Below are 16,534 nucleotides of genomic sequence, written 5' to 3'. Positions count from 1 at the left end.
TTGGAGCTTTGAGATCAGTCTGGAGGGGATTATGATTTTGAAGGCAGAGATATAGTTGCTGAGTAGGAGACTGACAGAGTTTGTTGTCCAGATGTTCCAGGGATGAGTGCAGGGCTATGGAAATGGTGTCTGCTCCGGACCTGTTCTGTTGGTAGGCAAATTGCATGGGATCAAGGCATGTTCAGTGAATCAAGTTGATGTGGACCATGATCAGCCTCTCAAAGCACTTCATGATTATCGAGGTTAGGGCCACTGGGTGGGAGTCATTAAGGCACATTGCACATCTTTGTTTGGTATCAGGATGATGGTGATCTTCTTGAAGAAAGTAGGGTCTTGTAGCTGGTTGGCACAGGATCTGAGTGCACAGCCAGGGTCTCCATCTGGACCTGTCGCTTTCCTTGGTTGACTCTCAGGAAGATCGATCTGATGTCTGCAGCGGTGACAGAGGGAACACGTGCATACGGGGCTGCTGGAGTAAATGACACTGTGCCACTGGCATTTGACTCGATCTGACTGTAGAAAACATTGAGAGATATCAGGGAGAGATATGTTTTCGTCTGCTGTCTTGCTCTGCTTCATTTTGTATCTTGTTATGTTGCCACAGGTAGCAGGTGTCCATATAGTTGGTTTGCACTTCTAACTTGGTCCGGTACTGCCTTTTTCTTGGCATCTCTGATAGCTTTGCACAGGTCATATCTGAATTACGAGTTTGTGTTAACACTCTGGATACAAACACAACAGGTTGCCCTCACTCCCTGTGTCACTGACATCACACTGCAGGGTGGCTCCAGTGCTGACATCATAATGTCAGCACTGGTGATGTCATCAGTAGGTGTTTGATGGGAGTGAAAACTGCTTCTTGTTGTGTCCCAGTCCCACTGAACACCCTGCACTGTGACACTGTGTGCATGGTTCACACATGGGATGATAGATTGGGTGTGGACTTGGCTGGATGGCTTGGATTCACTAATGTTTCAGTTGTATGAAGGCTTTATTAAATGATTGACTCATGATGGGATTTTGTCCTGAGAAACAACTGTGATCCACCCTCGTAAAAGCCTTATCAAAAACCTCACATCTAAGACATGTCTCACCTATGTACATAGACCAATGGTTCAAGGTATCAGAGGAGTGAGTGAGCCTCGTTACAGATATCACAGCTAAAGAGGTTTTCCCATCTGTGAATCCTGTAGTGACCCCAAAGTTTGGAAGATAATGGAAGTTATCCTGCAGCAACACACTTGTAAGGTATTGCCTTGTGTTGATCATCCAGTGGAGGAGGTTCGGTGATCTTGAGAACAAATTATGGCTCACCTAATACCTGAACTGTTTCTCCCCTCTATGATCTCGTTGGTGCCTGCAGAGTTGCCCTGAAGTTGAGAATGATTTGTCACACACCTCACACGTGAATGTTTTCTGCCCTGTATGAATGCGCTGGTGTGTACGGAGGTTTGATGATTGCGAGAACGATTTTGCGCACACCTTGCATGTAAATGGCTTCTCCCCTGTGTGGTAACGTTGATGTGTGCGTAATGTCGATGATTGTGAGAATGATTTCTCACACACCTCACACAGGAATGGTTTTTCCCCTGTGTGAATGCGCTGATGTTTGCGCAGCGTTGATGAATCTGAGAATGATTTCTCACATACCTCACAAATGAATGGTTTCTCCCCTGTGTGAATACGATGGTGTGCATGTAGGTTCGATAAATCCAGGAATGATTTGTCACACACCTCACATGTAAATGGTTTCTGCCCCGTATGGATCCTGTGGTGTCGTTGAAGGTGGGAGGATTGGGTGAAAGCCTTCTCACAAACCTCACATCTGAAGGGCTTCTCTCCTCTGTGAATCATCTGGTGTCTCAAGAGCCTTGTGGATGTCACAAATGATTTATCACAAACCTCACACTTGAATGGTTTCTCTTCCATGTGGCTGTCCATGTGTTAAAAGTGGTTGTAATAGGTGCACCTTACTGGATAAGAAGATCATATAACCATACAGAACCTTCCTCACATTCGAACAACCTCTCAGCTTTAGGAATGAGTCTGTGATACGTAAGGTGTGATAATGTTTGAAGCTCCGACCACACTGCTCACTTCTACTCACTTCTTCCCAGCCTCACCCTGACCGATCACCCATAGCCAAACCTTCAGAAAGGTTGGTTCTGACAGATGGAGCAGCTAGTTTCAGATCTAATAATATATCAAAGCTCCCCTGACCCAAACATTGATGGTTTTACCGCCCAACTTTCTGTGTTGAGCAATGCTGTGAAGGGACTAGATGTCTTCCCACAGTTGAGCAGTTGTTCCTTGGGTGATGATCAGGATCTGTGGTATATATCCTCGCTGTATTCTCTGATGTAGTACGGTGCAATTCGTCTGTAAAACAGGAAAAGGAAACATGATTTCCTCCAACTCCCTCTCCTCCTTTGCTGAAGGGGCTGACAACTCCAATCTTCCCCACTATCAAAAGTCAGGAGTGTATTATAAATGATAAATTCATAAGATTGTTATGTTTCTAATATATGGTATAACAGTAGACATTGGAAAGGGTGTTTTGAAGTAGTTTTATATTCTTGTCTACAATGGGTATTCTTGGAAGTGTTACGCAAGCTTCAAAGTAATCACACCTGAAAACGGAGGCAAGAACTGCTGATTGTCTCTGAGATTATGGACAGAGAGAGAGCAAGACAAAGGACTGCAGCCATTGTAGCCAGCAGCGAGAAAACTGCTGAACAGAATGTGGGAAGGAATGTGGACAGTAGTTGAAAAGACACATCCTGTGACAATCTAAAGACTCCAGAAGGTTTGTTCGGGGTGGCTGGGAAACGAATTACTGGAGGAACTTCAGGGTTGACAATTGGTTCAGATGTCTCTGGAAATTCAGCAATTCATTTTTAAATGGGGTCAATGTTAAAATTCATTCAATTCGGGAGAAGCAAACCGATTGGAAGCTGAGGGTGATGTTAAACTGATTTGCATAAAAACTGTGATTATGCAGATGGAGAGACATAAACTGAAGAATGCTTTGTTTCTTGGCGTTAAACACTGAAGTAGGAATATTTCTGATATCATTTAGTGCATTGGTTACTTCTTTGGTATTGATTAATCACTGTTTCTGTTTGATCTACTTCACTAAAATCTTTAACATTTAAAAACTTGTTGTACAATCTCTTTAAATTGATTGCTGGAAGTATAAAATTTTTAAAAATTTTATTGGTCCCTACAGGGACAGTAACAATACCTCAGTCAACGCAATAAGAAAACAGATTCTCTGGTCATTAATGTAGGAGCTTGGTGTGCCACATTTTCAACATTATGCCACGGGATGTTATTAACTTTGGGACATTAGCGGGATTTAAAAGGTTTGTGAGGTAGGGTGCTCAGAGGGATTTGAAAAGACAGGCAACGTCCACATTCCAACACAGTGACAGAAGTGAACATTCAGAGTCCGCAGGATAACAACCAGCTCCCAACACACGCAGAATTCAACAATAGGAAATCAGTAAGAATTCGCAGGCACTCTGCACCTCCCAGATAACGACACCCCACTTTCTCATATTCAGGAATGAGCCATCAACAAAACTCAGCCTGGAAGTCAGAAAGGAAATGCTTCCATCCAACACACAGTTCCAGTCAAACAGTTCAACACAAAACACTAAGTAAACAGCTCTCTCAGTTGGAGCTTCTTACACAGCATTAAGGACGTTTCTACTCCTGATTGCCCACAGGATAGTCAGACTGCCTGAAGATTGGTATAGATATTATGGGATACAATTTGTATAAAAGCTGCTCCTTCACTCACCATCTCCTCACTTGGTTTTCAGTCCCTATAGGAAGTGAACCAGCTCTGGAAGAGGAAGAGGAAGAAGAAGAACGGGTGCTGACTAATTGAGGAGAGAGTCACAGTAGGGTAAACGAGGCACATGAATGACATATTGGAAGCTGAACAGGTTACACCTTAACAAATTGGACCAAGAACATCACAGGCAAATTTGCTAGTGTTGTTGGGCTTGATTTTAAACTAGCTCGTCAAGGTGATGGGATCCTTATGGATAACACAAATTGATTTTCAGACAAAAATAGTAAATGTGTCTTTTCCTTGTTGGCATGCTGTGAATCGTTGGGTACCACAACGAGGGGCGCTTGAAAGCCTAGTTGTTCACATGTATATCATATATAGTATAAATACTTTCCAAATTTCTGGTTGATACATAGCTAAGAGGAAATAGCATCAAGAGAATTTGGACAGACTTAATGAACGGGCATGAACACTGCAGATGGAATGTTGTCACAGAACTGGAAGGAAGTTAGAATTTACTGGTAAAAATTATTGTTGGGAAAAAGAGTGCCATGGTCCCTTTGAGAGCTTGTGCTTTGTCTGAGGTTGCAAGTTTATAAATGCAGGTGCATGGAGGGAGCCGAATTGAAACATTTTGGAGAGAACAGCCAAAAAGCATTTTTTTCCCCAAGACAACAAGTTTGAATTTGGCCCATTAATTTAATCCAAGCACCTGGATGCAGAAAGCCAATTAAATTTAAATCTGATGATGGAGATAACCTGAAACCAAACTTATTAAAAGAATTTGATTAAGTAATTATGGATGTATAAGATCAGGGCATTTGGAAAATCAGAGACAGACATCTCCCACCTGTAAAGAGTAAGCACCATTTAGCTCTCAGAGAAAACCCATCAAATTAACCAAAGATGGTATTTTAGTTCAAAGTCCTCATTGAAGAAATTATAGCGAAACAAACATCCCTAACAGCAGAATTAATGGAAGAAAGGCATTTGTGAAGAGAGTGGAGAAGACAGAATATTCTAGAAGAAAGTGTGTGCGAACTTTTGAGAGATTAGGTTTTAATTTTATTGTTTTCTTATTAATTGGGTTTAATAAGTGAGACTTGTGTATCTTTGAATAGTATTTTAGTACAATTTAGACCAGTTAGGAAGTAATTAGCAGTCTAAGGGGGAAATGGCAGTTTATTAGCAATTTTGTTAATTTGTTCATTAAAAATTAACAAAATATTTCTTGTTACTTGTTAAGTGGAGATCAGAGATTTTCCTTTTAACCATTCTTTTTAATATAAGGGGAAATGTAGGTTTCTCTGGGTAATTATTAGACAGGAACTCCTACTCATGCCATAACAGATTGAGGCTTGTGTTTTAATTATCCCCCTCCATAACAATATGTGGAAATTTGTGAAGTTTTCCACTCTTCTTAAATGCTCTGATGTTGGGAAGTGTAGGTGTGGCAGGGGACCTGTGACTCCTTGTGAACAAATCACAGGACTAGCATGTTGGTGCAGTGATCCATTAGGGAAGTTAATGGAATGTTAGCCTTTATTGCCTGATAACCTGAGCACAGGAATAATGAAATCCTGTTTCAATTATGTTGGAGTTTGGTTAGACCATACCTGGAGTATTGTATGTAGTTTTGATTTATTTATCTCAGGAAAGATATTATTGCCATAGACGGAATTCAAAAAAGGTTTTCTAGAAGTGTGCCTGGGATGGCAGGGCTGTCCTATGAAGGCAGTTTAGGCGAATTGGGTCTGTAGTAGCAGAGTTTTTGAAGAATGAGTGGTGATCTCATTGAAATTTACAGAATACTTAGGAAAGGGATACACAGGGTCGATACAGGTACATTGATAATAAAATGTGAGGCTGGATGAACACAGCAGGCCAAGCAGCATCTCAGGAGCACAAAAGCTGACGTTTCGGGCCTAGACCCTTCATGCTCTCTGATGAAGGGTCTAGGCCCGAAACGTCAGCTTTTGTGCTCCTGAGATGCTGCTTGGCCTGCTGTGTTCATCCAGCCTCACATTTTATTATCTTGGAATTCTCCAGCATCTGCAGTTCCCATTATCTCCGATACAGGTACATTGTTCCCTTTTCACAGTCCTTCAATAGTCCATATCTTATTGCAGTTTTACATATGAAACTTTCCATAGTTAGATGTGAATTCTCAATCTCAATTTTGTTGCTGTATCTGGAGAACATTTACTGAAATATCTTTTAATGACTTATTTGGAGATGCCAAAAAATAGAGTCTGAGTTTTATGTGAAGGAAAAAACTGAACTTGAGCAGTATGACACAAGCTAACAATAAATTTTAAATTCTCTTCCATTGCCTTCACAGTACCTGGGCAGATGAGGTGGAAAGAAAGGAGCCACATTGTCTGTTCCTGCTCACATCGAGTGTCCCTGTTGAAAACAGAGGGTGTGTGACAGTCAAGTGAGGACAAAGACTTGCTCCTGATTTGCCCCAACAAGGGAATAGCAGACTCACTGTGGAATAGTCTCTAACTGAGGAGTCAGCCCTTTCAGCAAAGGTGGAGAGAGAGTTGGAGAAAATCATGTTTCCTTTTTCTGTTTTACAGAGGGATTGCTACATCAGCAAATACAGACAGCATGGAGTGCAGATAGATCCTGACCATCACCCAAGGAACAACTGCACAACTGTGGGAATACATTCACAGCATTGCCCAGCAGAGAATGTTGGGTAGTGAAACTATCATCTGGAAATCAGTTGGGTCTGGGAAGCTTTGACATATCATCAGACCTGAAACTGGTCAGTGGTGTGGAACCTTCCATCAGAACCACAACTCAATCCTATGGGCTGTTACATGTGAGGAGGGCTCCACAGGCTTATCAGATCTCCTCCCTGGAAGGCATTAGCACTGTAGCAATATTATATAAAAGTAATCCAGTTCACTGAGCTCATCATACCTCGTTGTAACATGTTAACCTTACACACTTCCAAGATTAGTTTTATAGTCTGGAGAGATCAAGAGTAATTTTCAATTTTTTTTGTCATTGTCAAAAAGAAATTGATGAAACAACTCCTTTTTAACATCCCTCTTGTGCTCCACTCTGACTCCTGATTCCCTCTCTTTCCTGCATCCCCCCACCCATACTCTCCTCTCCACCTATCTTCTCCTCTATCCATCTTCAGTCCGCCTCCCCCCCCTCCCTATTTATTTCAGAATCCTCTCCCCATACCCCTTTTCTGATGATGGGTCTAGGCCCGAAACGTCAGCTTTTTTGGTCCTAAGATGCTGCTTGGCCTGCTGTGTTCATCCAGCCCCACACTTTGTTATCTTGGATTCTCCAGCATCTGCAGTTCCCATTATCTCTCTCCATCTCAATTCCTCTCTCTACACCATGCATGTGCTGATGCCACCACTGTACACTATCACTGCCTTGGATGCTGGGTATCTTTCTCCTCTCACCTGTTGTTAAACACATCCGAGAATCCATATCACACTCTGGCCAGTTTGAAAGTGTCCAAGGATGAAGTGTTCCCACACTCGAAACCTCTGTCAAACATTTACCAGGGGAACAGAGACAGCAGCTGCAATAAGTGAGGTTTTATTCAGATGGGACAATGAAGAGTTTAAAATTCCACCTGATCTGCTGCTCAAAGTCACCTCCATTTCACAGGTCAGTTTCCCAAACTTCGGGAAACTCATGTTGCTGCAGAAATATTTGGATTGGCTGTGAGAGACGTCAATCAGAGAGCCCACCCACTCTGCCCATTCTCTCCTCTTCCAGAGCTGGTTCACTTCCCATAGGGACTGAAAACCAAGTGAGGAGATGGTGAGTGAAGGAGCAGCTTTTATACAAATTGTATTCCATAATATCCACACCAGTCTTCAGGCAGCCTGACTATCCTGTGGGCAGTCAGGGGTGGAAATGTCCCTTACGCTGTGTGAGAAGATCCATCTGAGAGAGCTGTTTACGCAGTGTTTTGGACTGAAGTGTTTGGAGCTGTGTTGGATATTTAGTGTGTTTATTAAAAGCATTTCCCTTCTGATTTCCAGGCTGACTTTTGTTGATGGCTCATTCCTGAATATGAGAAGGTGAGGTGTAATTATCTGGAAGATGCAGAATTACTGAGGATTCTTACTGATTTCCTCTGGTGGAGTTCTGTGTGTGTGTGTTGGGAGCTGCTCTAATTCTGCGGAGTGCAATTTTACAGTTCCTTTAAGGCAATATTTCCGTGATGGAGGAGCAGGACTGAGGGACAGCTGCTTCCTTTTGGGGCAGTCTGGAAGGAAAGGAATCTGCCACTTAGTGCCTTAAGTGTTTCTCACCAATCAGTGAGTTGATGGTCTATCTGTGGCTGAAATACAGAATCATACAGGAGTTGGTCATTCAGCCCTTTGAATCTGCTCCACCATTCCATCTGATCGTGTCTAATCATCTAACCCTACCCTAATCCAGTTTTATCCCCACATCCCATATTCCCATCACCCCATATCCTTATGTTGTGATTCCTGGTTCTGGACTCCTTGCTTATTGGGAGCATTCTTTATGCATTTCCTCTCTATAGATAAGTTAGAATTTTAAAGACTTCTATAAGATTCCTTCATTCTTCTAAACTCCAGTTAATGTTGTCGAATGAAAGCAGTCTGTCTCCATAGTCCTGCCATCCCAGAAATCAGTCTGGTAAATTTTTACTGCACTCTGTCCTCATTCTTCCACTGATAAGGAGACCAAACTGCACACAGTACTCTCAGTGTGTTGTCTCCAATTGCAGCAAGACATCTCTGCTCTGGTACTTAAATGTTCTCACTGTAGATGCTAAACTCCACTTCCCTTCTTACTGCCTGCTGCACCTGAATGCTTACCTTCAGCAACTGATGTTCAAAAACACCTAAGTCTTGTTGCACCTCCCCCTTTGCCAATCTCTCTACATTAAGATCTGCCTTCCTGTGTTTGTTACGGAAGTACAGATCTTCTCATTTATCATGTTCTACTTCATCTACCACTCATTTTCCCAATCATCTTGTGCAACTCTCACTGACGCATCTCTACATCCTCTTCACAGATCACCCTCCTACCCAACTTTGCACTGCATTAAACTCCATATTCCTGTAGCATCCCAGATCTCCGGTGTATTCAGTGAACAGAAATCCATCGATTTCAGAATCAAAATTGACAGCTGAACTTGAATTATTTGTTATTTGTGGAAGCAAATTTCAATTTCCTCCCATCCTTTGTGTGTTGAGTTTGTTTGGAGGGATTTTCAGTGAGGCTGAGTGAATCTTTTTATGTAGCTGACCAAACATGTGGCTTATTAACTGCATAACCCAGCCTACAGCATCTGTCACATTTGATTTCATCCTGATTTTACCATGTACCATTCCTAAATAACCCACCTCTCAGCAGATATTCTGGAATTCTTGGTAAGTCCTTGTACCAGTAGTCTTTAAAATCCCATTGTGCACACAAACAAGCACTGTGATTCTTCACCTGCCCTGCACTTTGCCTGACATTTGCTCCAATATGGCACTTGGGGAGATTTATCACTCTGCTTTCTGGTCTGGGACCTGGAAGGACAGGGTTGTACAGTGATTTACATCTGATTCTCCCCCATGCAGGGGAATAGCAGACGGGTACTCACTGAAACAGTCTTTACTAAGGAGGAGATATTAAGTTGTTACTGGACTCGTAATTCTGGGACTCAGGATAATGCTTTAAGGGCATGTGTTCAAATTCCACCACATTAACCGCTGGAATTTAAATTCAGTTAATAAATTTGGAATTAAATGTGAGCCTAAATAAGGGACATTGAAACCATTGTTGTAAAAATCAATTGGGCATGCTGATATCCCTTGTGGAAAGGAAACCTGTGTCCTTACTTGGTCTGCCCCATCTGTGATTCCACATTCACAGAAATGTAGTTGACTCTTAAACACTCTCTGAATGGGTACTCAATCAGCTCAAACTACTGCAAAATTACAAAGGAAAGAAATAGGACAGAGCACCCTAGTATCGGCCTCAGTACTGGAAATCTCAGCAGCTCTCTTCACTAATATTTGGGAGCTTATGTAAAAATTACAAGATCTGTCCTACAGTTTAGTCTTCCAACAGAATCACTCTCACAGAATCATGTGGAACAGAAAATGTCCAAGATAAGACAATCACCATCATTGGGTATGTTCTGTGAAGCTGACAAAATGGTATCCTGTCTGGAATGAGTTGTCCTGGGAGTCTTCACCGTTGACTTCAGACTCTATCCATTCTCACTGGTTCATACCATCAGAAAAGATAACCTCCTGATTACTATCAATATTCACCAACAGTTGTGGCTCAGCAGCATCACTACTGGCCAAGCTGTTTGAGCCTTCAAGGACATAGCTGCTGGACTGGGATTTCCGCAGTAGTGAGGGAACCAACTGAAGGGGCAAACCTGCATTACCTCATTCTCATCAATCTACCTGTTCTTGGCAGTCTCGGTGGGAAAGACCAATACACAGTTTTTGTCGGGACACAGCCCCATATTATGAATCTCCTGCAATGTGTTGAGGCTCTTAAGGCGCAGTAGAATTGTCCTTACCTCTGGGCTATGTTCAAGTCCAGTCTGCCCCAGCTATGTATCGTAAAATTTCTGAATCAACATTTTACACAATATACAAGTAGACACTAATAACGCCATGGTTCCAACTTAGACAGGGACAGGTTGAGTAAATGGTGGAGCTGAATTTCCAACAATTTAGTGTTCCATTTCAAACAGATCTAGCAACTTAAAACAGGGTGCCCAGGAAGTGCTGTGGGTCACAAGCAGCAGCATCAGAATTATACTCAAACGCAAATCTGTGGCCTGCCATATCCCCCATTTTACTGGTACCATCAAGCCTGAGAATCAACTCTAAAAATGAGTCATTAGACTGGCAAAGCCAGAGCAGAAAACTACTTGCATACCAAACAGTAGAAGCAGTATACAATCAACAGAGTTAAGTGATACCACAATTAATCATTCAGATTTAAGCTCTACAGGCCTGTCACATCCACTCATGAATGGTGGTGGACAATGTGCATCTCATCCATTTGACTGCTTCACAGATGCCAGTCCTCAGCCAATTCGATTCACTCCATGTGATATCAAGAAATAGCTGAAGCTACTGGATACAAAGGCCTTGTGCCCTCAAAGCATTCTGACCAAAGTACTGAAGACTTCTGCTCCAGAACTAGCTGTGCCCCTGCCATACTCTGCAGTACAGCCACAGGGTTGGCATCTATCCAGAAATTTGAAAAACTCTCCAGGTATTCCTGTCGATAAATCCAACCTAGTTGATCAGCATCCTGTCAGTCAACTGTCAATCAGCAAAGTGATGGAAGGTGTTATGACAGTGCTATTTATTTCCTTGTGGCCTGAACAATAATGCTTAATTTGGGCTCTTCTAGTGTCAGTCAATGGCAGTAATGTTTTTCATCTACAAGATGCACTGCAGCAACCTATAAAGGCTGCTTTGATGAGAATGACTGAGCCTGTGACCTTCACTGCCAGGAGGACAGGGACAGCAGATGCATGGGAACACCATCAACTGCATGTTCTCCTCCAAGCCATTCACCATCCTGACTTAGAAATGTATCGTCAGTCCTACACATTCACTGGGTTAAAATCCTGGAACTTCCTCCCTAACAACACTGTGGATTTAGCCATACAACAGAGGCTGTGGTGATTTATGGAGCTGGACAGCAACGCCCAAACCCCTTTAAAGTATAAATAAAAATCTGCTGAATCAACCCTTCCACAAGCAAGGAGACAGAATTGGGGGAAATTAGCACAAAAATCTTGGAGAATTCAAATTTTCAACATCTGCATTATTTTGCTTTAATTGGAGAAATTCATATTTCCTTTTCCTGTCTTACAGAATGGTTGCACTTTACTGAACCCGAGAGTACAGAGAGGATAGACAGCAGAGATAGATCCTGACCATCCCCAAGGAAGAAGTGCACAGCTGTGGGAAGAAATCCAGTTCATTCACAGAATTGCTCAGCACAGAGAAGGTTAGGCAGTGAAATCATCGTCTTGAAATTGATCAGGTCAGGGGAGCTTTGACACATCATCAGATCTGAAACTGGTTAGTAGTGTGGAATGTTTATCAGAACCAGCCTTTCTGAAGGTTTGGCTGTGGGTGATCAGTCAGGAAGAAGAGCGAATGGGCTCTAAATGTTGTGAGAGCTCTAGTTATTTATCGGGTCTCGTGAACCATTGACTCATTCCTACAGATGAGAGGTTTTTGAAGTGTGAGGGGAGTTCCACAGGCTTGTTAAGATCTCCTAACATGTAAGGTACAAAACTGTATGACTATTAACGTAGCATCAGCTACATGGAAGAGAAACCCTTTAAGTGTGAGGTCTGTGACCGAGCCTTTGCACAATCGTGGACGCTCATGAATCACAGACGCATTCACACTGGGGAGAAACCATTCAAATGTGAGGTGTGTAACCAGGGCTTTGTACAGTCATCAGGCCTGGTGAACCATCGGCGTGTTCACACTGGAGAAAAACCATTCACATGTATGGTATGCAAGAAATCATTCTCACGGTCATGGACCCTTCATGTGCACCAACGTGTTCACACAGGGGAGAAACCATTCAGATGTGAGGTGTGTGACAAATCATTCTCAGATGCATCAACACTCCACAAACACCAACGTATTCACACAGGGGAAAAGCCATTCACGTGCGAGATGTGTGCCAAGTCATTCTCAAAGTCATCGACCCTCCTCGTGCACCAACGCATTCATACAGGAGAGAAGCCATTCACATGTGAGGTCTGCATAAAATCATTCTCATCATTATCAGATCTCCGCAAACACCAACGTATTCATACAGGTGAAAAACCATTCAAGTGTGAGGTATGTAACAAATCATTCTCAGCGTCATCAGATCTCCACAAACATGAACGGATTCATACAGGGGAGAAGCCTTTTAAATGTGTTGTGTGTGACAAATCATTCTCCTTGCTGTCAAATCTCCGCACGCACCAACGTATTCACACAGGGGAGAAACCATTCAGGTGTAAGGCATGTAACAAATCGTTTTCTGATTCATCAAGACTTCTGCTCCATCAGAGGATTCACACGGGGGAGAAACCATTCACATGCAAGGTGTGTGAAAAATCATTCTCGTCATCATCAAACCTCCACACACACCAACGTATTCACACTGGAGAGAAACCATTCAGGTGTAGGGCGTGTAATAAATCATTCTCTGATTCATCAAGACTTCTGCTCCACCAGAGGATTCACACAGGGGAGAAACCATTCAAATGCAAGGTGTGTGAAAAATCATTCTCTGACTCATCAAACCTCCGCACACACCAACGTATTCACACTGGGGAGAAACCGTTCAAGTGTGAGGTGTGTTATAAATCATTCTCTGATTCATCAAGACTCCTGCTGCATCAGAGAATTCACTCAAGTGAGAAATCATTCATATGCAAGGTGTGCAACAAATCTTTCTCAGACCCATCGACCCTCCGCAGACATCAAAGTATTCACACAGGAGAGAAACCATTCACATGTGAGATGTGTGACAAGTCGTTCTCAAGGTCATGGAACCTCCTGCTTCATCAGAGGATTCACATGGTGGAGTAATTCTTAAGCTTTGACTTTTGATGTAGAACTTTTTTGACATCTTCAGCCTTTTTCAGATACCAGCAGATTCACATGGGAGAAAGACTGCCGTTGTGATATTTATGACAAAATTTTCACTCACTTGCCTGAATCTTTTTAAATGCCAGTGGATCCACAGTGTTGAAAAACCATTTGGAGATGAGGTGTGTGACAAGGCTTTCACACAGTCAGCGTATCTCCTGCTAAATCAGAGCACTCACACAATCAGAGATAATGGGAACTGCAGATGCTGGAGATTCAGGTACAGCAACTCATATTCCGCCTGGGAACCCTGCAGCCATATGGTATCAATGTGGACTTCACCAGTTTCAAAATCTCCCCTTCCCCTACTGCATCCCTCAACCAGCCCAGTTCATCCCCTCCCCCCACTGCACCACACAACCAGCCCAGCTCTTCCCCCCCACCCACTGCATCCCAAAACCAGTCCAACCTGTCTCTGCCTCCCTAACCGGTTCTTCCTCTCACCCATCCCGTCCTCCCACCCCAAGCCGCACCCCCAGCTACCTACTAACCTCATCCCACCTCCTTGACCTGTCCGTCTTCCCTGGACTGACCTATCCCCTCCCTACCTCCCCACCTACACCCTCTCCACCTATCTTCTTTACTCTCCATCTTCGGTCCGCCTCCCCCTCTCTCCCTATTTATTCCAGTTCCCTCCCCCCATCCCCCTCTCTGATGAAGGGTCTAGGCCCGAAACGTCAGCTTTTGTGCTCCTGAGATGCTGCTTGGCCTGCTGTGTTCATCCAGACTCACACAATCAGTCTGAGTACTGTAATAAAACATGCAAACAGTTGTTGGACCTCCTGGAACAACAGTTAAACCACACAGAAACAAACTAAACAAATTATTGCCCAATTTGTTCTTAAAATGTGAACCGCCTTGCGAGTGATATTGGGACACTGAACAAGAAACACCTTTCACTCCAGTCAAACTAGTGATGACAACACTAGTACTGAGGGATTATGATGTCAACAATGGATCCACCCTGCAGTGTGATGTCAGCAACACAGGACTTGGAGCAACCCCCTCTGGTTTGGTTCAGAGCATTAATACACACTGAATGGCACGATATATGGATTCAGATAAGAAACACAAATCAATTTCATCTGTTCGTAAGTGTTTTCAAAGGATCACATTGAATCCCACAGACAAATGTCTTCTACCAATCAAACAAATTCACAATGGAGCGCGGCCCTTCAAATGTTCTGGGAGGCTTAAGAAAGGATGGCCATTAAGGATACACGTTTTACGATAAGAGGTTATTGGACAAACAAAAATAAGGTGATCGTCCAAGGTGGCATCTGTACAAAGGGGGCTGGGTCATTATCCGTGACGAGATAATAAAAGAGATACTGAAACACATCCTGCACAAACCATCAAGGAATTAAGTCTAGTCTGAGGAAGGTAAGAAAAGTCCTACATTGGCCAAACATGAGCAATGAGTTGAAGGACCTGGCCATGCTAAATTGCCCGTAGTGTTCAAGTTTGTGTGGGTTATAGGGGAATGGGTCTAGATGGGATGCTTCAATGGGTGGTGTGAACTTGTTGGGCTGAAGGGCCTGCTTCCACACTGTAGGGAATTTAATCTAAATCTAATCAGCATAAAGCTTGTAATGAACAGCATACAAAACAAGATTAAGCGCTGTTCATGACTCGTAACATCTATAACAACCCATGGATGAAGCTTGTAGTTGAGCTCTTCATTGTCATTGGAACTGATTATTTCATCACAGTCAACAACTATTCAAATTACATAGAACGAGAGCAGTTGCTGTCAAGGACTCAGAGTTTGATTGTTGAATATCTGAAAGCACACTTCAATTGACATGATATTCATGACATTGTGATCAGTGACAATGACCTCAATTAACCAGTGAAGAATTCAGACACTTCCTTTACAGTTGGGGGTTTCGGCTCTGCGCTATTGCCATTCAAATGGAAAGGCTGATATGTTGGCAGAAACTGACAAAGATTATTAAACAAAATCAACAGATCCAGCACTGTTATATGATAGGCAGTTTTAGTGGAGAAAGACATGATGTGTTGTCCAGTCCAACGACAGATGTCACGCTGCACCCAGACAAAGGTTCCAACAGCAGAAACACTACTGGGACAGAGTGAGTGACAAATGGTCATTGTTGCTACATAACAGTTGCTCTTTCATGGCAGACAGTTAATTAAGCTTTTCACCAACTGAACAAGGAGCTGAGTAACCATCAGCCCTGTAGGTCAACCATTTTTGAACAAATTTTATGGATCCGCAGCAACAAATCCTGCATTCTTTCATGGCAACATTTATGGCTTATCCTTTATTGCCCTTGAACTGATTGATTTGTTAGGCCAGTTCAGAGTCAACAGCACCACTGTGGGTCTGGAGACACTCAGAGACCAGACCGGGTAAGGCTGGAAATCAAGCCCAATATTCGTGAGCCAGCTCAAAAGTTAGCATTTTTAAAAGAAATTCTTCAAACTACCTGATTTTCACATGCATGTCAGCTCAGATTTCTATATGTAGAGTGAAAAACTATTTATTACAGGCAATTAGATCTAGCAACAGGTAAACAATTCAATTGAGTGAACTCCACTAATTCAAACTGTAAACCCTTATAAATTCCCCCTTAAATATAAGTGAACATGAACAGGGAAAAAAACAAGTGGACAATGCAAAAACTGAAAAAAACATTCTGTAGTCTTTGTTCACAGGACTTGTTAGGCTGGTCCTTGTTGATTTGAGAGCTTTTCTTCAACCCTCATTTTTTCCAAGCGCTTCTGTTGGTTTGCAAAAGGCAAAGGGTGTCTATTTCACACCTGAAAGGTCTCTGATTTATCCAATTGAATGAGCCAACTTACAGGATGTGCTGAAGGAACAATAAGCTGGTTTTCTTCTGGTTTAAAGTGGCTTACAACAGAGAATTGAGAGAGAGAGCTTTTAGCTGCTGCAGACGTGCTGACTTCTCTTCTGGTCTGAACAAGGCTTCTCTCTGTCTTATTCACAGCCCAAGCCTCTCAGGTACCTGGCAACCACTCATCTGGTTTTTGACAGGCAGAGGACCTTTGTCACTGATAACTGGCCACTAGTGAATGAACCAGTCAACTT

At 42.8% G+C, this 16,534-nt stretch overlaps 2 protein-coding genes across 4 annotated transcripts in view; one reads left to right on the top strand and one right to left on the bottom strand.

Annotated features, from left to right (window-relative positions):
* Positions 1-746: 746 nt before the first annotated feature.
* On the bottom strand, positions 747-7,522 carry LOC125446400 (gastrula zinc finger protein XlCGF71.1-like). 3 transcript variants are annotated; one of them, XM_048519955.2, is made up of 3 exons: positions 7,237-7,522; positions 6,147-6,208; positions 747-2,379 (listed from the first exon to the last, which is right to left on the bottom strand). In XM_048519955.2, the coding sequence occupies exon 3, from the start codon at positions 1,939-1,941 to the stop codon at positions 1,315-1,317; it is 627 nt and encodes a 208-aa protein (XP_048375912.1). In that variant the 5' UTR covers positions 1,942-2,379; positions 6,147-6,208; positions 7,237-7,522; the 3' UTR covers positions 747-1,314. The 3 variants fall into 3 exon arrangements, with proteins under 3 accessions (XP_048375912.1, XP_048375913.1, XP_048375910.1); XM_048519956.2 differs by lacking the exon at positions 6,147-6,208; XM_048519953.2 differs by lacking the exons at positions 6,147-6,208; positions 7,237-7,522 and adding an exon at positions 3,806-3,850.
* Positions 7,523-7,562: 40 nt separating this feature from the next.
* LOC125446373 (zinc finger protein 271-like) overlaps positions 7,563-16,534 on the top strand; it is a 59,567-nt gene continuing 50,595 nt past the window's right edge. Inside the window, exons 1-2 of the mRNA XM_048519911.2 lie at positions 7,563-7,603; positions 11,668-13,782. Coding sequence (XP_048375868.1) covers positions 12,127-13,398 — 1,272 coding nt within the window. The 5' untranslated portion in view covers positions 7,563-7,603; positions 11,668-12,126 and the 3' untranslated portion in view covers positions 13,399-13,782. Of the gene's footprint in view, positions 7,604-11,667 lie in introns of the transcript that reaches the window.

This window comes from Stegostoma tigrinum, chromosome 34, assembly GCF_030684315.1.
Source record: "Stegostoma tigrinum isolate sSteTig4 chromosome 34, sSteTig4.hap1, whole genome shotgun sequence".
Classification (NCBI taxonomy): domain Eukaryota; kingdom Metazoa; phylum Chordata; class Chondrichthyes; order Orectolobiformes; family Stegostomatidae; genus Stegostoma; species Stegostoma tigrinum.
Note: the sequence above shows the minus strand (reverse complement) of the source record. Positions and strands in the feature narration are given on the sequence as shown.